General features: G+C 62.8%; 3 protein-coding genes across 6 annotated transcripts in view; 1 reads left to right on the top strand and 2 right to left on the bottom strand.

Annotated features, from left to right (window-relative positions):
• Positions 1-1,927: 1,927 nt before the first annotated feature.
• Positions 1,928-10,416, bottom strand: MST1R (macrophage stimulating 1 receptor). Its single transcript, XM_037385686.1, has 21 exons — positions 10,377-10,416; positions 8,448-9,751; positions 7,013-7,201; positions 6,807-6,932; positions 6,560-6,730; positions 6,174-6,340; positions 5,902-6,079; positions 5,647-5,792; positions 5,371-5,532; positions 5,116-5,209; positions 4,782-5,012; positions 4,556-4,702; positions 4,324-4,483; positions 4,149-4,241; positions 3,849-4,070; positions 3,683-3,763; positions 3,422-3,603; positions 3,240-3,349; positions 2,973-3,138; positions 2,755-2,891; positions 1,928-2,671 (listed from the first exon to the last, which is right to left on the bottom strand). Exons 2-21 carry the CDS (start codon positions 9,744-9,746, stop codon positions 2,395-2,397), a joined length of 4,338 nt encoding a protein of 1,445 aa, XP_037241583.1. The 5' UTR covers positions 9,747-9,751; positions 10,377-10,416; the 3' UTR covers positions 1,928-2,394.
• A 999-nt stretch (positions 10,417-11,415) lies between these two features.
• On the bottom strand, positions 11,416-16,723 carry MON1A (MON1 homolog A, secretory trafficking associated). Of its 2 annotated transcripts, XM_037385691.1 has the most exons (6): positions 16,433-16,723; positions 15,247-15,388; positions 14,492-14,959; positions 13,489-14,254; positions 13,232-13,379; positions 11,416-12,777 (listed from the first exon to the last, which is right to left on the bottom strand). In XM_037385691.1, the coding sequence occupies exons 2-6, from the start codon at positions 15,371-15,373 to the stop codon at positions 12,637-12,639; spliced, it is 1,650 nt and encodes a 549-aa protein (XP_037241588.1). In that variant the 5' UTR covers positions 15,374-15,388; positions 16,433-16,723; the 3' UTR covers positions 11,416-12,636. The 2 variants fall into 2 exon arrangements, with proteins under 2 accessions (XP_037241588.1, XP_037241589.1); XM_037385692.1 differs by lacking the exon at positions 16,433-16,723 and having other exon boundaries at positions 14,492-15,030; positions 15,247-15,364.
• Positions 16,724-16,903: 180 nt separating this feature from the next.
• Positions 16,904-22,338, top strand: part of RBM6 (RNA binding motif protein 6) — a 58,779-nt gene continuing 53,344 nt past the window's right edge. For all 3 annotated transcript variants that reach the window (XM_037385689.1, XM_037385690.1, XM_037385688.1), the window contains exons 1-2: positions 16,904-16,967; positions 21,756-21,865. In XM_037385689.1, the coding sequence (XP_037241586.1) occupies positions 21,822-21,865 (44 nt within the window). In that variant the 5' untranslated portion in view covers positions 16,904-16,967; positions 21,756-21,821. The remainder of the gene's footprint in view (positions 16,968-21,755; positions 21,866-22,338) is intronic.

The following is a 22,338-nucleotide window of genomic DNA, read 5'->3' as shown; positions in this document are numbered from 1 at the left end:
TGGTCTCTGATCCAGCCCTAATAACTGCACGGTGCCAGCCCCTTCCTGCACCGTACCAGTTGCCACAGCAACTCGGCAGCGTAGCCAAAATGGTGCTGCTTGGCCTTGCGTGGGCAGGGCTGGCACCCATGCTGGGAGGCACGGCCACCCCAAAACCCGGGCCACGGGAGCAGCATGGCCCCGCCACGGGGAAACCGAGGCACCATCCTGGCAGACCCCTGACTGTGGGATGCTGGGACCTAGGTGTGCTAAAAATATCCTCCTGCGAGCAGCGGCACCGTGCAGGTGCGAGGCCGGCAGAGAAGGACAGCTTGGCTGATGGGAGCTGACGCGGCCCCCGGCTCCGGTTCCGCTTAATGAGCAGCCGAGGAGGGTTTATTTAAAGCCGGCGCTGGCTGCAGGACCCGTGTGGCTGGCCATGGACCGGCCAGCGGAGCTGCCCGTGGCTGTGGGGCCAGGGCACGTCTCAGCATCCCTGTCCTAGACCTGCCCCAAGCATCCCCTGACCACCCACTCACCCCCAAACCCTGCCCTCACCCCCTGCCCTGAGATCTGGGTGTGCACCCGGGGCAGTGATGCTCATCACCGGTCCCCTCCTCTTTTCCAGTGTCTTGTTCTAGGGGATTTTTGCCCCAAAGTGGGGCAGAGGGGACGTCCTCATTGGGACGAGCTCCTCACAAATGTGACATCTGCCACCACTGCTAGCAAAAGGAGCAGAGAAAGCCAGCTCATCTGGCAGTGAGCACCAATGGGGGGGTTCAGCTGCTCCCCCCAGCTCCTGGGCAGCCCCAGTGACAGCCTCTGGGCACGCCCCAGGGCATGAGCTGCACCATCCCCTGCACAGGCAGCAGCTGAAGCAATTAGGGTGTAATTAGGGTGACACTTGGTCACCACACAGCAGCCCCAAGCCCTGTCCAGTGTGCCCCGCCAGGACCCTGTGCAGGCAGGGTGGGTAGGTCACTGTGCTGGAAAGAGGCAGTGCCGGGGGGTTATTGTGGGCTGGGTGTCACCGCGTCTGCCACCATGATTGCACGTCCTGGGTACCATGGTCCCATGGGCACCTCAATGCCAGGGACACTGTAATCCCATGCCCTGGGCTCCATGACACCAGTGGCAGTGTGATCCCACAGCCAAGCACCTATGATCCCATGGGCACCTCGATCCCATGCCCAGGCACCCAACATTCCCAGGAGCATTGTGATCCCATGATCACTGCGATCCCATGCCCCAGGCACCCATCATGCCACGATCGCAGGGGCGTGGAGACCCCACACGGCAGGTAGTGGGATCCCAGGGGCACCATCACCCCATGCTCAAGAGCATGGTGTGCCCCTCGCTTCTGCCCCCTTACTTGGGTGGTTGGGGGTCGTGGCGGGGAGCTGGCATCTCGCTGGGTACAGCCCTTTCCACCCTCTTCAGCTGCAGCTAAATATAGTCCCGACGGCTCCGCTGGCAGCTCTGCCAGCAGTGGGGGGCTCTGCCAGCCGGGGGGCTCGAGGCACCCATCTGGCTGCATGGCTGGGGTGCTGTGAGGCGTGAGACGGCGCGGGGAGCACTGCGCCGCGGGGTGACTGGGGCCACGGGCTCAGGCTGGGCAGGGGATTTTAGGAAAATCCTTTTGCTTAGTGCTGGCGTCACCTCCCGGCTGCCTGGGACCCCCGAGCACAGGGGGCTGTGGCGGGAGCTGGGGCGCATTGGGGGACCCCAGTGTGCTGGCCCCGGGGGACAGTGCCGGGGGTGCCCGCGCCAGCCCCGGTGTGCAGGTGCCCTCCCGTGGCTGGCACGGGAACAGTGGGCGCGCCCGCAGCTGGGCCCCTGCCGGGGGGTGCCCCGGGGGGAGCCGGGGACGGGAGCCCCCCACGCAGGGGGACAGGGGTGCTGCCAATCCGCGCATGGCCCCCCCACAGACACAGCCCCAGTCTGGGAAAAAATATAATTAGTTTTTAATGAGCAATTCCAGCCGCCAAGGGGCCGAAAACCCCACGGGACCCCTGGGTGGGCCAGGCCACCCTGTGGCACCCACTGGGGCTGAGCCAGCCCCCTACAGCACAGCCTCGCCACTGTGGGGCTGAGTCTGGGACCCCCAGCACCCAGCCGTTGTGGGCCTGAGCCCCAGACAGCACAGTCTCATCAGTGTGGGGCTGAGCCTCCCAGCACCCAGCCAGCACAGGGCTGAGCCCCACGGCACCCCGTGGCATGGGACCAAGCCTGGAGAACACCCAGCAAATGCGGGTGTGAGCTGTGGGGTACCCCCCCCAGCACCCAGCTGCCTCCCCGCACCCGTCTCACAGGGAGGGTGCCCCATAGCACCCAGCTCCATGCTGCATCCCTCCTAGGGGGAGCGTGCCCATGGTGCATGGGGGTCCAGGAGCCCCCACAGTGCAGAGCACCCCATCAGCACATGGCTGTGTCCTCCTCCTCTTCTTCCTCCTCCTCCTCTTCTTCCTCCTCTTCCTCGTTATTCTCGTCCTCATCCTTGCCGCTGGGCAGCTGTCCCGGGGGAGCAGGTGGGAAGGGGGGGCCACACTCCAGGTTGACGTAGGTGACAGCCAGGTTGACATAGTGCTCACCCTCCAGCGTGGCCAGGACATGCTCCAGCTCACCCACCAGCCCCGTGAAGGACGGCCTCTCCTCAGGTGCTGGTGCCCAGCAGCTCAGCATCACCCCATACCTGCCCCGACATGCCCATCAGCACTGGTGGCCCCCTGGGGACACCCCACACCACCCCCCTGCCCACCCCCCAGCCCCACTCACAGGGTGTCGGGGCAGTGGCAGGGCTGTGGCAGGCGTCTCCCCCGCAGCAGGTAGCGGGCCATGTCGTAGGGGTCCACACCGGGGTACGGCGATGCCCCCCGCGTCAGCAGCTCCCACATGAGCACCCCAAAGGACCACTGCCAAGCAGAGGGCTGCCATGGCGGGGCCAGGTGGGATGGGGACAGGGGATAGGGGACAGGGACAGGGGCTGTGCCTACCACATCTGACTTGGTGGTGAATTTTTGGGTCTGGAGGCTCTCCAGCGCCATCCACTTGACGGGCAGCTTGGCGTGGCGGTGCTGCCGGACGCTGTAGTACTCCTTGCCAAACACATCCCGTGCCAGCCCGAAATCAGCCACCTTCACCGTCAGTGTCTCATCCAGCCTATGGGACACTGGTTTTGGGGGGCACGACTGGGCAGCATCCCCCATGCCCACCCCCAGGGTGACCTCATGGGGGGGTCTGGCAGGCACAGCCACACTCACATGCAGTTCCTGGCTGCGAGGTCCCGATGCACAAACTTCTTCTGGGCCAGGTACTCCATGCCCAGGGCCACCTGTAGCCCAAAGCCAATGAGGTCCTTCAGTGTGGGGCTCTGCAGGGTGGAAGCAGTGTGAGCCAAGCTTGGGGGTCTTCCCCCCAACCCCTGCTCAGGGTACCCCCCTACCTGCTCCTGGGTGCGGATGAAGTGGCGCAGGTCCCCGTGGCGCATGTAGGGCAGGACGACGAGCGGCAGCCCGTGGCGGGGCAGGCACACCCCCAGCAGCGAGAGCACCTGAGGGTGGTGGAAGCTCTTCATAAGGATGCCCTCACGCAGGAACTCCTCCACCTCCTCCACGTCCGTGATGCCTGCCGAGAGCTGAGCTGTGGAGGGCCCCGCCACCACGCCATGCCGCGGGGCTGCGCCATGTGAGCGAGCACTACTCACGGTGCAGGGACTTGATGGCGCAGTGGAGGTCCCCCAGCAGTGGGTCCATGTAGGTGCCATGGTAGACGCTGCCAAAGTGCCCTTTGGGGACAGGTGGCGTAACGTGAAGCTGGCGCCACACACAGTGAGTGGGTGATGCCACGGCCAAATCAGGGTGCAGTATCACCTTTGCCGATGACCCGGTGGCGGTGGGTGATGAGCCGCTCCTCAGGGATGAGGATGTCCTTCACCTCCTCCAGCAGCTCCGGTTGCAGGTCCTCCAGGCAGCAGGATGTGGCCCTGAGCAGGGGCATGGGGGAGCCACCGCCTGCCATGCCAGCACCGGCACCAGCACTGGCGAATCGTGCCCGTGGCCCTGCTGGGCCAGGACTGGCTGCCGTGGGCAGCACTGCTGGGACAGGCAGAGGCAGGGTGAGGGCTGGGCAGGCACCCAGCACCCCACCACCCGCTGGTGACACACACTTACCCAGTACCTCCCTGTAGTCGACGCCAGGGCGCAGGCTGGTGGCGGAGGGGTTGCCATGGCTGGGCTGTACCAGCAGCTCCAGGTTCTCGGTCCCTGTGGGCAGCAGCGGGGTGGGTGGGTGGGGGCATGGTGGGGGCTGGGGGGTGGCAGGGTGCCTGGTGAGCACAGCACTCACCTCCCCTCTTCCTCCAGCGCCAGCGGAGCAGCACAGCAGCCAGGATGCAGCAGAGCAGGAAGGTGACACCAGTGCCCAGGGCCAGGCTGGCGGCAAGGTCCAGCGAGGTGTGGGGGGGCAGCACCCAGCCCACCTCCTTGCAGGCGCTGTTCACGCAGATCTGGGGGAGCAGGGGCTCAGTAGGCGTGGGGTGGGGACACCAGGGGGGGTTGCCCACCCAGGGGGTGCCTACCTCCACAGGAGCTCCTGCCGGGGGCAGGTGCAGCTCACGGGGCAGTCGGCACGTCACCTTGTTCTTCAGCACGTTGGGGTGGCAGTCCCGGCCACCCACCGTCATGGTGACGTTCATGCAGGAGACCACGGCATCCATCCCCCATTGCTGCCCAGACACAGCGCCTTGAGCCTGGAGGTCCCAGCAGCGGGACCCCCGCCCCGGCTCACCCTGCCGCCCCACGTACATCCACCTCGATCTCGTCATCGCCAGGCTTGAGGCGGAGGCGCCCGCCCTCCTGCTTCCAGGGGAAGGGCTCGGGCCGGGGGTAGTAGCGGAGGCGGAAGAGCCGGTGGCCGGTGGCGCTGTCCAGCAGCACGCTCAGGTTCCCCGATGCCACCATCGCCACCTTGCTCTCGAAGGGGAAAGCCGGGCTGCGGCACAGCAGCCGCTCCGGTGCCCGCGAGCCCTCGCACTCCTGCGGGCAGGGGGATGCTGGGCACCGGCGCAGCACGGTGCCTGGCGGGCTGGGGTAGGCGGGGCAGGGCGGGGGGGTGATGGCCTTCTGCCCTGGTGCTTACTGTGGCTTTGGTCCTCACGCCACTGGCTTCGAAGCGGATCTTGGCACGATACACTGAGTCCAGGTGGGTGCCAACGATGGTGAGTATTGAGCCCCTACAGCAAGCAGGGATCAGGGCCCTGGGGTGCACGTGGTCCCAAGGGTGCACATGGTCCCCAGGGTGCCCAAGGTCCCCAGAACTTCATCCAGCCTAGTCAGGGTGTTGGGAAGGCTGGGGCTGACCCCCAGCCAGGGCAAAGGGAGCCAACGCACTCACTCATAGCTGCAGCTGGGGATGACGGCTGAAACGAAGGGGTCGGGGCGGTACTGGAAGGGCAAGGGGGCTGGGAACTCCTCACCGTCGATCCACAGGGACACACAGGCTGCACCCAGGCCAACGGCAGCAGGAGCCGTGCACTGAATCGCCCCCTCGCCCTGCCTGGGAACAAAGCGGCTGTGGCTGGAGAGGACAGTGGGACTGGGGGGGGATCTCCCAGCCTGTCCCCATGCCAGGGACCCCACTGTGCCTGGTGGGGGCAGGGCAGGGGTATACCTGGGCTGCTCAATCAGGGGGCACTCGGAGCCATTGACCATCACCTGCCAGCTGCTCCCTGCTGAGAGGTGGGTGCCACGGAGCCAGAGGTGGGTGCCACCCCCCCTGGGGCCGAACGAGGGGTGCAGGTCACTGACATGGGGCTCCTGGGCAGAGATGGGATCTGTGGGGTGAGTGGGTAAGCAAAGCCCTCCCCCAAACCCTGCCAGAGGGCAGCTGCCTCACATCGGGGTGACCACCAGCGCACAACCATACCACGAAGACAAAGCCGCTGAGGGTGGCGGAGCCCTGGACATGGAAGCTGGAGGGTCCGGCGGGTTCCTCCACGGTGAGCACCACATCAGCTGGGCCCCCCACTGCCATCTGGCCCCCTGGCTCCAGCACACACACCAGCACATTCACGAAGTCCTTGCGGCGGGAGGTGGGCGGGGGTCTGCGGGGCAGTGATGGGGGTCAGCCATGGGCGGCTGGGGAGAGCCCCAGATCCCTCTCTGCTGCTGTCCCCAGCCCCCACCCCCACTGCACACCTGTGGTTCCTGCTCTCCGGCAGCACGGTGCAGCCTCGCCGTCCCACAGCCACCCGGTAGCTGCCGGGGGGGCCGTAGTGGGGATTGGGGTTCGAGTGGGAGTGGAAGCTCATGCCACAGAGTGTCACCTGCGTCCGGCCCTGCAGCGGGGCGCTCCGGGGGTGGAACTGTGGGAGAAGCATCCATGTCGCCCCAAGCCCCAAGCACCTGGGGACGGTTGCAGATCTGGAAAGCCCCTTCCCCAGAAGGCATGACACCCATCCCAGGGAGAGCATCTCTGGACAGAGCAAAGGTCTCACCACATGCCACCCCATCTGCCACCTCCCTCCTCATCCAAGCACCCAGGAGATGTGGGGGGAGCAGGGGGGACAGCGGCGCAGACCTACGTCAGTGAGGACGGGTGGGCAGCTGTCCTGGACCCAGGGGCCAGCACACTCGTGGCGGCGTGTGCACCCATCCCTGCACCAGCCGCAGCCCATGAAGCCCTCGGCATGCAGGCAGCGCTGGCACGTGGAGAAGTGGCGGCAGCCAGGGCCAGTGACGTTCAGGCGCCACACCTGGGGATGGAGAGTGGAGTGAGCGAGATGTGTGGGGCTCAGCACCTGCCCTGCCCCCCCCGGGCCCCCCACTCACCTTGGTGCTGGCAGCAAAGAACAGCGAGTGGCTCTGCAGCCCCATGGCACCCCACACCGGCCCCGGCTCCCCCAGGGAGAAGTTGGCCAAGGTGAGGAGGTACGAGCTAGAGCGCTGGAGCACCATCTGCAGCGGGACAGAGTAGGGGGCTAAGTGCACCCCGCACCTTGTTGGGAGCCCCCACCCCTCCCGGCCCCCCATCCCACCTGGAAGATGCGTCCCTCCACCGTGCCCAGGTGGGCCACGGTGACATCCCCCAGGGCAGTGACGAAGATGGAGGTGAGGAGGACACTGGCCAGCTGCCCGTTGAACAGGTCCACCTTATGGGAGGTGGCAGGGACGAGGGTGGGCTGGTCCCAGCAACTGGTGTCGGTCACTGGCGCCGAGAGGTTCACCTGCATCCGAGAGCGGGGTGGGTGACTTGAAGCCAGCCCCGGCACCCTGACCCCCCCATACCCTTGCGGGTGAGCACCAGCTCCCACCACAAGATATTTTGAAGAACACCTGATTGCCCAAGCTCCCCACCAGGCTGCGAAAATTCTGCAGGAAAAGCCACATCCAGGGCCCCTCCCGCAGCCCCCGCGCAGCGTCAGATCCTGCCCTCCCCTCCCGCCCCATCTGGATGTGGTTATGGCGCTGGCACCGCAGGACCAACACCCCAAAGCCGGCCCTCCCCAGCCCCTGGAGCTTGGCGGGGGCATGGGTTTGAAGTGGGATACCAGGAGCCAGGGGGTCCCCACTGGGCCCCCCCCGATGCGTGGGCCGGGGTCCCCTCCAGGCTCGCCCTGCCCGGGTGTGGCAGCAGCAGGGGCTGTCTACTCCACGTGCCGGATGAGGAGGGGGCTTGGCCACACCTCGCCCCCGGCCTGGCTGAGAACACCAGAACTCACGTCATGGGTGCTCGCTGGGACCCTGCAGAGGGGGCCTCACCAGGTTGCCCACCTGCCCCTGTCCTGGCCATGCCAGGGCTTGTACCTGGGACACAGTGTTCCCACCCTGAGGCCACGGCAGACGAGAAATCCTGGTGACTAATTGCGCTTCCGCCTGCGGTTTATTTGCCCAGAGAAGGCGGGGGCCCTGGCGGGGGGGGGGGGATGGGGGGGCAAGGCGGGAGCGGCCGGGCACCCCACACAGCCTGGCCCGGGGAGCACCAAGGCCCCACAGCCTCCCCGTCTCTTGCACACATAAACAAGCTGGAGAGGATGGCCATCAGCAACCCAGCGCTGGGGACAGTCACCATGGGCTGGAGCCAGCGCTCCCCCAGGAAGCCATTCTGGGCGAGGCTTGGCCTGGTGCACGGCAAGCAGCAGTGCCATGTGCTGGGACATGTGTCTGCAGCATCCCAGCTCGGTGAGCACGGGGTGCCTGGGGGGGAGTGCAGCCGGCTGCCCACCGGCCCCTGCCTCCCTGCACGGCCGGGGCTGGCGAAGCGTGGCGGCCCCTGCGATAGGCAGTGGGCAGCTGGTGGGGCTACCCCCCACCTGGGCAGTGCCGCTCTCCCCCTGACCAACCCACCCCCTCCGAGTCCACCCCACTTTACCAGTGCTTCCCAGCATCCCAGCTCCACCTCCCCGCCTCCCAGCTGACCACCAAGCCCCTGGGATGGGCACAGCACCCGGCAGCGCAGGGCAGAGGACTCACGTTGTGTGGGCAGTACTCCACTGGCTGGAAGAAGCTGAGCCCCCGCAGCAGTGGCTGGTGCCCGGTGCCGCAGCACTTCTCCATGCCCTCCTCCATGGCCTGGTTGAGGAGGCGGAGGGGGAAGGCGCAGACGGCCGAGTTGTGCTGTGGCACCCGGCTCTCTGTATGGCTCTCGGCGAAGGCACCGAAGAGCACCGTGTCGGTGTTGTTGATGCCGAGGTCCCGGGCCAGGCGGGCACCGGGGCGGGCAGTGTGGGCTGCCTGCAGCACATTGTAGGTGACGTCCCGCGTGGCACCCTCCTCGCCACTGCGCCGCCGCCGCCGCTTGGACTCAAAGCGGCAGTCAAGGACAAGTTCACGGTAGCGGTGAAGGTCATGCTCATGGGTGCTGAGCCGTGCCAGGCGCGTGTGGTACGTCGCTGAGCCCGGCCGCTCCGGCTGCACCATCAGGAAGTAGACGTGGTCCCTGTCGGCGAAGGAGTACACGTAGTGGATGGTGTAGTTGTCCTGGTATTGCGGCAGCACCGTCAGCCACTGGAAGTCATTCGAAAAGCCGTCCAAGGTGCCCTTCAGCCTGCGGATGGACACTGACTGTGGGCTGTACTGTGCCGCCATGCTGCTGTTGATGGTGGAACCGAGGTAGAAGAAAGAGGCGTAGGAGGTGGCCACCACAGTGGCACTGGTACCCAGGGGACTGGCCACACAGTCAGGGCAGGACGCAGGGCTGTTACCCGTGGCCGAGTACAGGCAGTGCGTGGCCGTGATGGCCACCTTGCCGTCCCGCACCTCCAGCTGGTGCTGGTAGCACAGCCCGTGCTGTGCCGTGCCGCAGCTGTACAGCCACGGCTCCAGCGGGTCCAGCAGCAGCAGGATGTTGTCCATGTCCTTGGGGCTGTCTGTGGTGTCTGGGCACAGGTGGCAGATCTCACACTCGGTGCTGCCCACTGGGCCAGTGACGAGGACAGAGAGCAGCTGCAGCTCGGGGCTGGCCAGCAGGATGCGGTTACGGATGGCCAAGAAGATGGCGACTGGACCAGTGGAGTCGGCGAAGACAGCAACGTTCTGCACGGGGCTGCCAGCATCAAGGCTGGGCAGCACATAGGGGACGGAGAAGTTCCTGGTGGAGCTGTAAGGGATGCGGGGGCACTGCCAGATGCCAGTGCCCAGCGGGGCCAGGGTGAGCACCAGCAAGAGGCACATGCGGCACAACAGCCCCATGCTGTGCGGTGCCGCTGGCATGGGGTTATCAATGGTCTCGGCACTGAGCAGGGTTGGGACATAGGGAGGACAGGTCACCATCGCATCTGCCAAAATAGAGGAGAAAGGGCTTTACCCGCTGTGGATGGGTGAGGAACCTGGGGCACTGCCACAGCTGTGTGTGGGGCAGGGAGTGCTGGGGTCCCCTGGGGGTCCCCTGGGGCCAGACAATACTGGGTGCTGCCGTAGGAGGATTGTTCGCACCAAATCTCTTCCCAAATATGGCAAGCGGGGGGTGAAGCCAAGTGCCTGTGGCCGGGGGAAAACATCCTGCCTGTTGCCACCTCCCAGCCCCTTGCCTGTCCCCCAGAAGCATCCCTGCCCTGTAACCCCTCCCCCTCCCGGGGACTGGAATGGGGACCCTGCCAGTCCCCCGGGGACAAGGACCCCAAGGGCCTCCTGGGGCTGGCCCGGGGATGGGTACGGCTGCCAGCCCCCCCGGGACAGCCGTGGAGCCAGGGGATCCCCGCGGGGCTGAGACAAGTCCCCTGCCAGCCCGCAGGGACAGGAACCCCAACGCACCCCGGGGCCGGGCCCCGCCGCCCCAGCTCACTGGTGCCGGCAGCGGTCCCCAGGCGGGGTCTCCGTCGGGTCCGGCTGTCCCATCCGCCCCTCCCCGGGGCCGTCCGGTCCGCTCCGGTGCCGAGCCGTGCCAGGCGGCTGGGCGCTCACCTGGGCGCTGTCGTGCCGTTCCGTGCCGCGCCGTGCCGTGCAGTGCAGTGCCGTTCCGTGCCGAGCCCGGGCGGGCCGGGGCGGAACGGGGCGGGGCCGTGCCGGGGCGGAGCGGGGCCGTGCCGGGGCAGGCGAGGCGGGCCGGGGCGGGCCCTGCCCCCGGGCTCCCCGAGGGCCAAGCACCGGCACACGCAGCCCGCGGGTGCTCAGGGGCGTCGCTGGGCATGCCGGGGGCACAAGCGCGGGTGGGCACGGTGCTCCGGGGGGACACGGGTGAGAGCCGGGGCCGCCGACCAGGGCGGGGGCGCAGCGCTGGCACGGTGACCCGGCTGCCCCCGCAGCCCAGAGCCGCCCGGGCGCCCGCCGGGGGGTCCCTGCGGCTGGGAGGCAGCTGTTCCCACCGGGGGCGCGCCTGGGGTCGGGGCACCCCGGCACCCCTTGGTCCCGCCGCCGCCACACGGAATCGCGGCTTCCCCAAGGCTGCCCGCGCCGGCCCCGCGCTTGCGGGTCGCTCCCAGGGCGGCGTTCGGGGGGTCCCACCGGGGGAGCCGGGGCGGTTAGTTCTGTTGCGCCCGTTCTCTGTCTCATGTCCCCTTCCCCCCTCCGCCGGCCAGGGCTGTCCGCGGCAGGAGCGCGGTGCTGGTGGGATTTGCTGCCGGTTGCGGGGATGCAGGAATCCGCTCCGCGTCCCGCCGCACCGCGCGGATTCTCTCCCCGAGCGCCCGGTCGCCCCGCGACGGGGCCCAGCCTCGCACACGGGCTCTCCCCGCACGGCTGCGGCCCCAGGCGGGGCCGGACACAGCGCGGAGGGACCGGACACAGCGCGGAGGGACTCCTGGGCAGCCTCGCCCCCGCCCCCGCCCCCCCCCGCCCCGTTCCGGCCGCCTTGTGCAAGGCCGGCGGTTGCGCGGCCCCCGCCTTGCCCAACCGCGGCTGGATTGCGCCATCCCTAAACCGGGACCCCACCGCCCCCCAGCTCAGCCGTGCCCCCCCCCCCCCCCCCCCCCCGCGGGCATACAGGAACGTGACAAGACTTGACTCAGGGTCCAGATAATGTTTATGAGTAAAGACAAGCGATTACACTCTGGCAGGAGCATAATTCCAGGAGCAGAGTCCCTGCGCTAGCCCTGCCGGGTCCCTCCCGGCTCACTCGGTGCCACCCCAGTGGCTCTGCCCCTCTGGACACACGTCCCAGCTCTTGGCAGTGCCCAAACGCGGGGCTAGGCCATGCCCGGTGTGCCACAGCACTCCCAGTTGCTCAGCCCCACACCCGTGCCTGGGGATGGCTGGAGAGGAGGTGGCCCCTGTGCAGCAAACTCAGCATTGCTGGCTCGAGGGGCTGAGTTTGGGGGGCAGGTGCCCCCATGCCAAGGAGAAAAACCCTCCTTGGGCTGGGGAGGGGCACCAGGGCCCTTTGCCAGGGGGTTTGCCAGAGAGTTGCGCTTCAGCTGCCCCTTTAGGGTCTGCTGCCCGGGAGCCAGCACCACAAGCCCCCCGGTACCCCAACCCTCTCTGGGACTGCTCTGTGTCCCCATGGGGAGGTGGGCAGGACCCTGCTGTCCCAGCTGGGGCAGGCTGACCCACCACTTGGCCTGCCAGCAGCCCCAGCGACATCCTTCTCATGACCACGGTGGGAAGGGTCCAGGCTCACACAGATGCCAAGGGGACAAACCTGCCAGGGCAGAGCTCCAGGGACTGCCAGGGGCTGCCTGGCACTTGGGGGGGCCAGCTCTCCCACGGCAGGGAGAGGAGCAGTGCATACCCCAGGCCAGCCCTGTCCCCCGTTTGGGTGGTATCACCCACCATCTGCAGGCACAGCAGCATAGGGGTCCCCTGAGTGCTGCCATGTCTCCCCTGGGGACACCCACCCCAGCACAGCCACAGGATGGCAGAGGAAGGATGGAGACAGGCACAGGCAGCAGGACCCAGGGGCTAAGCTCCCCTTCAGCAACTTGGGGTACGGGTAGCCCTGCTCCAGAACCCCCACAACGCGGGATGGAGTCAGGGGCTGCAGAGGAAGGACAGTCTCCCTCAGCTGGGAGCACTGCCTGCAGATGAAAGTCCTGCTCATCCCTTCCCCTTGCTGTTGTGCACTCCATCACTAACACCCAGGTTGGACAGTCCCATGGATGGGCTTCCCCATGCTCTAGGGTCCCACCATGCCCTTTCCTCTGGATGCAGGCCCGGGTTTCCCCGGGGGATGGGCTCCCCGGCACAATGGGGGCTCTTCCGGCTGGCACCACACCCTGGGTGATGCCTGTCAGTATGTCTGGGGCGTGAGGATGAAGAGTCGGTCTTCCTCCTTGCGGATCCACTTCATGAGCTTGTTAACAGCACTGATGGCACCAGCCTTGGTCCCCAGGGGACTGTAGCATATGTAAAGCTCAAAGGCGCTGGTTACCTGGATGAAGAAACAGGGTACACGCTGGGAACACACCCGTGTCCCACTTGGGGCTGGCATCGCACCCTCCCCCATGTGCTACCACAAATGGGCACAGGGGCTCCAGTGCAGTGAGGTGGCAGTGGGGTACCCTAAACAGCTGGTTTGCCCAGCAGTGGGACGACCAAACTCCGGGGTTTGCTCCCAGAGCATATTTTCTCCGCAGCACTCGGGAGTTTGCAACAGTGCATGGCGCTGCCCTTCGTGCCGGAGCTCACCAGCCCCCGCTGCTATCCCTGCCCATCCTTCCCTGGCACAGGGGTGCATGGGGGCAGGCTCACCCCCAAAAGGACTGTGCACAGGCTGTGGGCCACCCTGGGGACGATGGAGCTGGTGCTGTGTTGTGCCACCACCTCCCTACTCTGACACGCACGACTGAAGATGGGCTCACCCAAACCCTGCAGATGGCCCTTACCCAAGCCAGGAGGTTCTCACGGGGGCCCGTGAAGTAGATGTTCTTCAGGGGGCGTGAAGAGTTGTGAGCCCGGCTGTGGAGATACTGGTAGAGCCCCAAGAGCCTCTCCTTCTCCTCCTCGTGCACGTAGGGTGCCTCAATCTCAGGGCTGCAGGAACACAGCACCCCATTAGCCCCTGGAGAAGGGGATTTATGGAGAAGGCTTGCCCCATGCCCCATGCTGTGGCCTTGGCCCAATGGTTCCCTGGGGGCCTCACCTGGTGAAGAGCCCAGAGCTCTTGGACTTGTAGATAAAGTGCCGGAGGTCAGGGATGCCCACCTGGGCGACGCTGTAGAAGGGTGTGCGCAGGGCCTCCTGCAGAGCATGGTGCACCCCCCGCCGCCGCAGCCGCTCCTGGAAGCGCCGCTTACAATCAGAGACAGTAAAGAAGTCCTCGCGGTCAGTGGAAACCAGCAGGAGGCACAGGTCCATCTCCTGCTCCAGGTAGGAGATGTGGGCGTGGAAGAAGCCGCTGGAGTTGAACTTGGGGAGGCAAATGGGAGTCCAGGCTTCACCCTCCCGGAAGGAGGAAGAAGAGCTGATGAGGTTGAAGAGCAAATGGAGGTCAATGGGGTGGAGGAACTGATCCTTCTTCCTCACAAGAGACACCAGCTGGTTCCCCGACAAGAGAATGGAGAAGACCAGGCTCTTGGCCTTGGCTTGCTGGAGGCTGGTACTGACAGCATCCCGGACACTGGCAGCCAGGGGCAGGCAGCGCACGGCACCCATGAGGAAGCTGGGGTCATGGGCCATGAGGTCCAGCAGGTTGTCAGTGATGCGCTCAGAGCCAGCCAGGAGCCTGCGCAGGTCGTAGTTCTGCTTCTGCTGGAAGATGTGGTTGAGCTGGGTCCAAGTGAGCAGGCTCAAGATCTGGTAGTAGATGTATAGCAGCTCATGGGCAATCTCCTGCTCTGACTGCCGGGTCCGCGCCACTGCCACCAGCACCAGAGGGCTCCTCCGCACAAAGACCACCTTGTAGCCATCTGCTTGGGAGGGAGTCCCCGGGGAACCAGGGACAGACCTGTAAGCCTGGTTCCCCGGGGCTGCAAGGCGGTGCCCCGCTGCAGTCTCTCCCCCCCAGCAACCAATCTGCCCCGGGGACAGCTAATGTGGCCCACAACCAATCTGCTCCTGGGGACAGCTAATGTGGCCCACAGTGGCAGGGGCACAGCTGGGCAGGCCATGACACACCCCATCCCACTCCCCCCCCAGGACGGTACCTGCGTGGATAGACCGGATGGCATTTTTCTCAGCCTCCAGGAAGGACACTAGGGCCATCATGACACCCATGGTGCTGGAGAGGGCCTCCTCAGAGCCGTAGCGGGAGTACACAGGCTTGCCTGCCTCGCTCAGCACAAAGACATGCTTCCGATGCATGCGCCAGGCATCCATGGTCACATCCTCCTCCTCCTTGCCCGACAGCACCGAGTCGCGGCGGGTGGTCTGCGGGGATGGCTCCAGCTTTCCCTCCTTGCTCTGCCTTATCTCCTCTTCCACGTCAAGGGCCATGCCTGTGAGCTGCGTGCTCAGCTCACTGAAGTCCTTGCTGATCTGCTCCATGCTGGTCGGCTCAGCTGGCTCCCCCTGCCTCTCCTCTGGGCTCCGCACTACGGCTGCCCCGTCCTCGGGACTCGTCAAGTCCTCATAGGAGCGGGTGTGTACAAACATGGCTCCCTCCTGTCCTGCCCCTGGGAACAACGGGCTGTGCAGTGTCCATCCTGTCCCACAGCCTGTCCCACATGGTGAGGCAGCGGGTGGACTGCAAAAGGGACAGGGATTTGCACGGGGGGACCCGCTTTCTTCTCCTCACCCCACGGCACCCAGAGGTGTGGGTCCTGCTGGTGGGGAGTTGCCAGTGGGCCCGTCTCTCCCTGCCCATGGGGCTGCAGAGGGCACACCCCACAGAACAAGGAGCTGCTTTCCCCCCCAGCCTCCCCCTGCTTTGCCTACCCCCACAGCAAGCTCTGCTCTGTACCTGGCTCCGTCCCCTGCGCCAGCCCCGGCGTGGGGCTTTCAGACCGTTCCACATGCTGCCCATCTCCTGGTGCCAGGGACCCGTTGGGCACTTCCCAGCCTTTCTTCCTGTGGACATCTGCAGCCATTCCTCGGGGCAACACCTGCATGCAATCCACAGTGTCACCCCTCTGTTCCCTCACCCACAAAGCAGGTCCTAAAACTCTACGCTCCCAAGTGGGGCCATGCTAGCATACTTGGCCCAATCCTGCTGGCTCAGCAGGCAGCACTGAGCTCTGGTGAGACGTCAGGAAAGCCGCTCTAATCCAGCAGGATATCCTCCCTCCTGTGGCCCCCGCTCCTTCCAGCCCTCCAAGCCTGGTACCTTTCATCCAGGCTTGGCCCCAATTTCCCCCAAGCGCTGGGAAAGCTGCTCAGCCTCTCAGCAGCAAGGGGGAAGGGAGACGGCCCTGGATGGGGCTGGGCCCGCACACCTACGATCCCAGAGGCCTCGTGTTTACAAAGGGCGGATTTTATGGCTCTCGTTGGCCTGGATTAGGTGACTGAGACCAGGCTAGTGACACTCCTCCTGAGGCCACGGCTGCTCAGATGGCGTAAGCCCCTTCGAGCAGAGTGCCCTCTCCAGCCCTGCCTGGTGGGTCAGCCCTCCCGGGCAGGGCCCAGCCGTGCCTCCAGCCCCCCCCCCGCTTTCCTCCCTGCCTCGGGCGGGGGGGGGGCAGCCCAACAGGGCACCCACACAGGAGCGAAAACAACAAGAGGAAGGCAGGCTGGCCTGGGACACCATGCCCCCGAGACCAGCCAGGGGAGGCTCATGGAGCCCCAGCTCCCCACCGTGCTTCGCCACCCTGCCTGCACCCAGGCCCAAGCCCGGCAGGTGACCCAGGGCCGGGCCCCGACCCCCGAGGCCCGTGACAACCCAACCACCCCGGACGGCGCCGGGCTGCGAGGCAGGGCCCCGTCGGCGCCCGGTCCTTCCCCCGCCGGCTACACCGCTCCCCACTGCCGCCCTGCCCCGGAGCCCCCCGCGAGGAGGCGCTCCCCAGGACCCTCTGCGGCCCGGTGCGGGGCCCGACCCGGTGCGGCCCCCCCGCCCGGCGAGTCTCCACTCCCGCAGCATCGACATGCCCCGGGAAAGCGCCCGGCCCGAGACCCGCCCCCGGCCCGAAGGATGCCGCACCGGGACCGACCTTCGCGGCTCCTTCCGTCGCCGCCGGAGGCCCGTGCGAGCAGCGCGGCGGGCGCAGGGGCGGCGGTGTCCGCCCGGCAGCCCCCGACACGGCCTAGGCGGGGCGGGGGGGTCGACGCCGGCGCCGGGCGGCCGCCTCCCGCCCTGCCCCTGCCCCGGCCCGCCGCGGCACCCTCGGCATCGCAGCAGCCGGCGCGGCGGGAACCGCCCCCACGGCCTGGCCGGGCCGGGCTGGCGGCCCCAAGGTCGGGCGCGCCCCGCGGCCCCACGGGAGCTGTAGGCAGCGCCGCCGCCCCGCCCCGCTCCGCTCTGCCGCCGCCACGGCTCCCGGCAGGCCGCACGCCGCGCGGGGCACGCCGGGAAGCGCAGTCCGCCCGCCGGGCCCAGTCGCGGGGCATGGCGGGAGCGGTAGTGCGGCGGCCGGCGCGGGAGGACTGCGCTTCCCGGCGTGCCGCGCGCGGGGCTCTGGGAGCGGAAGTTCCGGTTCTCGCCGTCGTTGCGCTGGGCCTGGTGCGGCGGGAGCGGCGGCGGCGGAGGTGAGGGGAGGCTCCGTCCCGCCCCGCCGGCCCGGCCGCGGCCCCGCTGGAGGAGCGGCGGCCGTGGGGGGCTGCCCGGCGCGAGGGGGCTGCCCGCCGCGGCGGGAGCGGGCGGGGCTCGTGGGCTTTGCCTGGGGAGGGGCGCGCGGACCGGGGTCCGCCGGGGTGGCGGAGCGGAGGCGGCTCCCGGTGTGCGGGGGCGGGGCGGAGTCCCTCGTACAGCCGAGTGGGACGGGGAGGGGGGAAGGGGGTGTTTCTGGGGTGTCCTCAGGGATAAGGGGGCGTGTGTGTGTCTCCCTTAGTGTCGTGAGAGGGGAACGGGGCGGGGGTCGCTAGAGGGTCTCCCGGGATGGGATGGGGTCTCCCCGTGGGGCTGCCCGGGGTGGAGAGGGGTGTGTGTGCCCTTCCCGAAGCCGCCTGGGAGAGAGAAGCAGGGGGGTTCTCCAGGGGAGCCCAGCGGGGTGGAGGGGATGTGTGTTTCTTTCGGGGTCACACGGGACGGGGGGTTAGTCCGAGGCTGGGGGCTGTGGGGCTCCCGGCCGGCTGCGGGCACAGGCTCCCTGTCGCGGCCCCAGGCCCCAGAGGGACTTGGGCCGTGGGTTTGGGCAGCTCGGTCCGGTCCCGATCCGGGAGTGCCACAGGGTGTCCTGCACGGCTGTGCCGAGGGTTGGGGCCTGCGGTCAGTAGCATTGTCCGTGGTTGTGTTGTTTCTGGGTATCTCTGAGTTGTTCTGACCCCCTGATCAAAATTAGGGCTTCTCTCACATCATGTCATACGGGTTTCCCTGAAAACTGTCTCAGAACAATTGTGTTTTTAAGAGGGGTGGACAAAAAATGGGCTGGATTCATGCTGGGGTGGAGAGAAGGGTGATCGGGGCTGGTGCTGGGAGTGTGTTAGCTGGTAGTGATCCCTGGCAATGGGCTAAACAGGATTTTGGACTGTAAATAAAGGTTTAGGTGGAGGCAGGATGTGGCCCAGCTCATGCTGGAGGCTGGTGAGGGCTGGGTAATGGTCGTGAACTACTGGGAGTAATAACAGTGATCTCTTGTGTTTTGGTTTTTAAAACAATTGGCACCACAAGCATATGGTGTTGTTGCTGGTGTGTGATACGGATTTTGGAAATGCTGCTGAGGTGGAATCCACTTTCCTATCTCAGCAAGGGTGTTGGTGGTGTGAAAGTTTCTCTCTGCACTCCCCATTTGGGAATGTGCTCGTGAAATCCTTTGGGACGGGCACAGTCAGGATAGTAATGGGGGAGCGTGTGGCTTTAGAAATCGCCTGACTGTTTCTAATATGTATTTTTAAAAGCATCGTGCAGCTGACAAGCACACACATCCCCTTTTATAAGTGAAAACCTCCACCCTGACACCTGGAAGAGCCAAAATGGTTCTCCCTTTGCTTTCAAATTTCAGTGACATGGTTTTGATATTTCTTCTGGACTTCTTCTTCAACTTTAACATTGGAAATAACTGGCTTTCTTGGCTACTTGTGGTTTCTGTAGCTTGGGGAAGCGTTTTCTTTTGTACCTCCTAGTACTTGAATTTCACAGAGGCTTTTTCCTTTCTTCAGCTTTACAAAAACTTAACTGGGTGCAGAAAGTTTTTCTGCAGCAAATTACTTCCTCTGTTCTTTGAGCATAGTCTTGTGTGTAGTTATGTGTTTGATTTCCTCATGCTCTATAAATACCAAGTTTGGCAGCCTTGGCAACATCTATTTGGAGACGAGCTGTTAATATCAGAGTATTTTTTCTGAAAATAGCATCTCTTTGAAACTTCACGTTGTTTAATCTGTCACTAATTTCTCCTCTCTCCCCCAAGATGTGGAAAACAAGGTGCAAAGTTAGGTGTAAGTTGGTGAGGAGATGCTCAAGGGCTGTGCTGGCATTCCTCACTGTGCCCCTTGCCAGAAATCTTTAATTAGTTCTTAAGAAGGCCAGCTTCTTAGTCTGGCTCAGTTGCACGATTCTGATGTACAATGCCATTATTTTACCATAGCATGCTGTAAATTGAAAGAAGAGAACCAAAAGCATTTGCTGTCAGGCTCAGCACATGCAGTTTGGAACATGGAATCGGGAATGCCCCCTGAGCTGGGTGTGCTGGGGAGGACAGGGGCACTGTCCTGAGGAAGTCCTTGGGTGTAATTGCCAGGGAGCATCTGGAGCTCCATCAGTCTTTCCTGGGAGGGCTGCGGGACCACTGGTCATTGGAGGAACCAAGACCATGGAAAAGCTTCCCCTCCTCTGAGAGGTACCTTCTGTATCTTCACTGGAGCCAGGGCTTTGCCACCAGGAAATAGAGCTTGTTGGGACAGGAGGACGGAAATATAATGCGTGCTTTCAGAATGCATATCTGCGCTCCTGAATATTCAGTATAATTGTAAGAGCTAATTATTGTCTTAAAAAACCCTAAATCCAGGCTCTGTGAGTAACTGGACCACATTGTGCATTCTGCGGCTGTGTTACTGTGTCACTCTGAAATGCCCTTTGTTGCCGTCTCCTTCACACGCATGGTTGTGACTGAACTATGGCAAAACTAACTGACGCACAATTCCTAGCACTTGCGGGTGACTTTTTGCTGTGCTTTGCTGTTGGCCTGGCCCCAGCCCCAGGCTCTGTTGGTGCAACTTTGGCAAACAGCCTTACTCAGACCTGTCTCCCAGCATCTGTCTGCAAGCAGGGAGGTGGGAGCCGAGCGAGCTGGCAATTCCTGCCCGCGGCAGAAGGGTGAATCCTGATGGCGTCTCATCACAGCATGCATCTTTTGGAGCAGCTGTAGCAGAGCGTACCTTCAGGAGGTTTTGGCATTGGTGGAAGCCAGCCTAAGAAGTTTCTGTCCCTGTCCTGCAGTTTGCTGTCACTTTGTTTTGTGGAGCTGTGTAGTAAACCATATTGCTGAAATGACCTGGGTTAAATATAACTCTTTTTGGAGGGTCATCTGTGGTGTAGGCCCAGAAAAGCACAAGCTGGCACTACTAACATGTTGCACGTTGCCAAAGGCATTGTGGAGGGAGCAAACCGTATCAGGCTGGACAGGGGACTTTTGGACAGTTGCTGCCTGTGTTATTGAACCATGACCTCATACTCGTGAATGTTGCTGCATGGCTCCGCTGATCCATGCCAGGCCTGATATCAATCCAATGGTATTTTTTGATCTGTCTGATAATTTGAATATTATGTCCAAACAGTTCCCAGCTGGCAAGGGGTTTTTATTTTTTTAAAAAGCAGCGGTAGGCTTGTTGACTTAATGAGAACTGGAGTGCGGGAGGAAATCCAAAAGGGAAGAATGAAAAACACCAGGTCTGCAGATGTCTGCAGGCTGCAAAAGATCATAGATAAAAGGACTAGCTGATGACAGCCAACTGTAATGGTGACTGCCATAACCATCTCTGTTCACCTGTCTTCTCTGTGGAAGGTGCAGTATCAGCTCTCTTAGATTCTCCTTCAAGAAAGAAAATATGATAGAGCTTATGGAGGAAATCCTTGGGACCAGGCACATGCTTGTTGCATTGAGAGCCATGTAAAGTGTGAGCAGACAACTGCTCTTGGGCTCGAGTGGCCAACTGAACCTGTTTCTTTAGAAATGGCGTTATAGCAGATGGATTAGTGGTGGTTGTACAGGTGGCCTTCATCAGCCTCCGCGCCCTTGCATACTGCAACCTGCCGGGCCCTGCTGTCCCCAGCTCCCATGTGAGTGTTCGCTGGCTGCTGATGGGCCCTGGCAGGAGCAGGTACTCCCTCCTGATGAGACAGCTCCCTTTAGCTCCTTGGCGCAGGCAGCTGCCAGCAGCGTCATCTGGAATCCTGTGAGGTCTGTCATGACCTGCTCTGTTGACCTGCTACCCGTATGGCAGCACTGACCTTTGGAAGTGGGAAGAAACAGGATCTTGTGTGCTTTTCTTCAACATTAGCTGCTCTAGGCAGGCCTGGTGATGGCTGTCTGTACCGTCTTCTGTGCCACTGACCACTGCAGTTAGTTTAATCCTGCTTTTGAGCTGCTTTGTAGCAGCATGTGAGCCCCAGGTCTCCTAACCTTGGTCTGGTGCATGGCAGCCCTCCTGAACTGCTGCAACTGCATTAGCCACAGCAGGTTTGAGGCCATCAGGTTGCTAGCTACCTCATTTTGTTCTGTGCTCTGCTGCAACCTTTTTCTGAGGGGGAAAGACTCCCATTTTGTGTACTGGCTTTGTCAATCTCCAGGAAGTCCTCACCTTCTCTGCTGGTGGGAGGAAGTGGATGAAATTTTAGATCTCTGTTGAGGGAAGTGTTATTTGCAGCGCTCAGCTTGATGAGGGCAGTATTGGAGAACAGTGCCTGTAATGATTTATTGGCAAAGCCTGCTCTGTTATCTGTGTTCTTTTGAAGGTAGCCATAGTAGACCAGTAGTAGTGATCGTTTCCTGAATAGCAAAGAGCTTTTGGCAAAAATAGTTTGGATTAAACATTAATTACAAACCGTTGTTCGGCAACGGTCCTTGTTTATAGATTGTGGCATTCTCACATTTCTGGCTGCACTCTGGATAGTGTCAGACAGCACAATATGTTGGAAAGCTTTATGTTAATCAAAGCAGATATCAAATTGTGCCCACCCATATTGACAGTTTGATTTTGGAAGTCGTTTGATGCTTGCAAATTTGAACATGGTGAAATGCAGCAATTAATGTCTGGATGTGGTCTTCTGTATTTGTGGATCCTGATCAGACATTACATGTGCCTCTTCTGACCAGCAGTGTTTCTCTTAGGTGATACGTATTCTTTGCCTTGTGGCTTATTGTCACATTATTTATTCAACAGGTTGTGCAGTCTTGGTGTTCTTAGAGTGAAATAACTGTTTCTGGAAACATACCAGACAAGATCAAAATGTGGGGAGACCATCGACAAGGCAACAGAATGGGGTCTTTTCGGTAAGCATTTGAATGTACAGTTTGTTTCACAACATTCTGAAATACAATAAGCCATAGGATCTTTCTGTTTGTCAATATTTCTGTGCATTCTCCTGTAAGCATGCTATATTGGTAAAAGTTCCGAGATCTGTGTGGAACGAGGTGTGATTGCCAAAGAATAGGCAAGTTAAGTGACAGTGTAACTTCCTGCATTTCTGTGAATTTTTTAATTTTTTTTTTTTTTTTTTAAGCAGCTGCTTTTAGTATTTCTATTTCTTCTGCACACCACCTTTTCTAGCAATACTTAGTTCAGCTGTTGTAAGCTAAGGTGATATGCCACGTGGATTTTGGTGCTGTGTGCTGTTAAGTCCTAGAAGAGAAGTGCCTAATGTGATGTTGATTCTTTTCAACCATGGTGCTTCCCTTAACTTCAGAAATACCGGCACATTCATTGCACACAGAACTTAATGAAAATTTTTGAGAGTTCAGCTCTC

This window comes from Falco rusticolus, chromosome 4 (genome assembly GCF_015220075.1).
Source record: "Falco rusticolus isolate bFalRus1 chromosome 4, bFalRus1.pri, whole genome shotgun sequence".
Classification (NCBI taxonomy): Eukaryota; Metazoa; Chordata; class Aves; order Falconiformes; family Falconidae; genus Falco; species Falco rusticolus.
This window is presented reverse-complemented; position numbering and strand designations above follow the sequence as displayed.

Coding starts and splice junctions, on each gene's coding strand:
- MST1R (XM_037385686.1), bottom strand. CDS start 9,746: ATGGTGACCTGTCCTCCCTATGTCCCAACCCTGCTCAGTGCCGAGACC. Junction 6,731..6,806: donor TCTTTGCTGCCAGCACCAAG/GTGAGTGGGGGG, acceptor CTCCATCCCCAG/GTGTGGCGCCTGAACGTCAC. Junction 4,071..4,148: donor CGACTACAGGGAGGTACTGG/GTAAGTGTGTGT, acceptor CTGTCCCAGCAG/TGCTGCCCACGGCAGCCAGT.
- MON1A (XM_037385691.1), bottom strand. CDS start 15,373: ATGGCTGCAGATGTCCACAGGAAGAAAGGCTGGGAAGTGCCCAACGGG. Junction 14,960..15,246: donor GGCGCAGGGGACGGAGCCAG/GTACAGAGCAGA, acceptor CGTTGTTCCCAG/GGGCAGGACAGGAGGGAGCC. Junction 14,255..14,491: donor CATCCGGTCTATCCACGCAG/GTACCGTCCTGG, acceptor CCTCCCAAGCAG/ATGGCTACAAGGTGGTCTTT.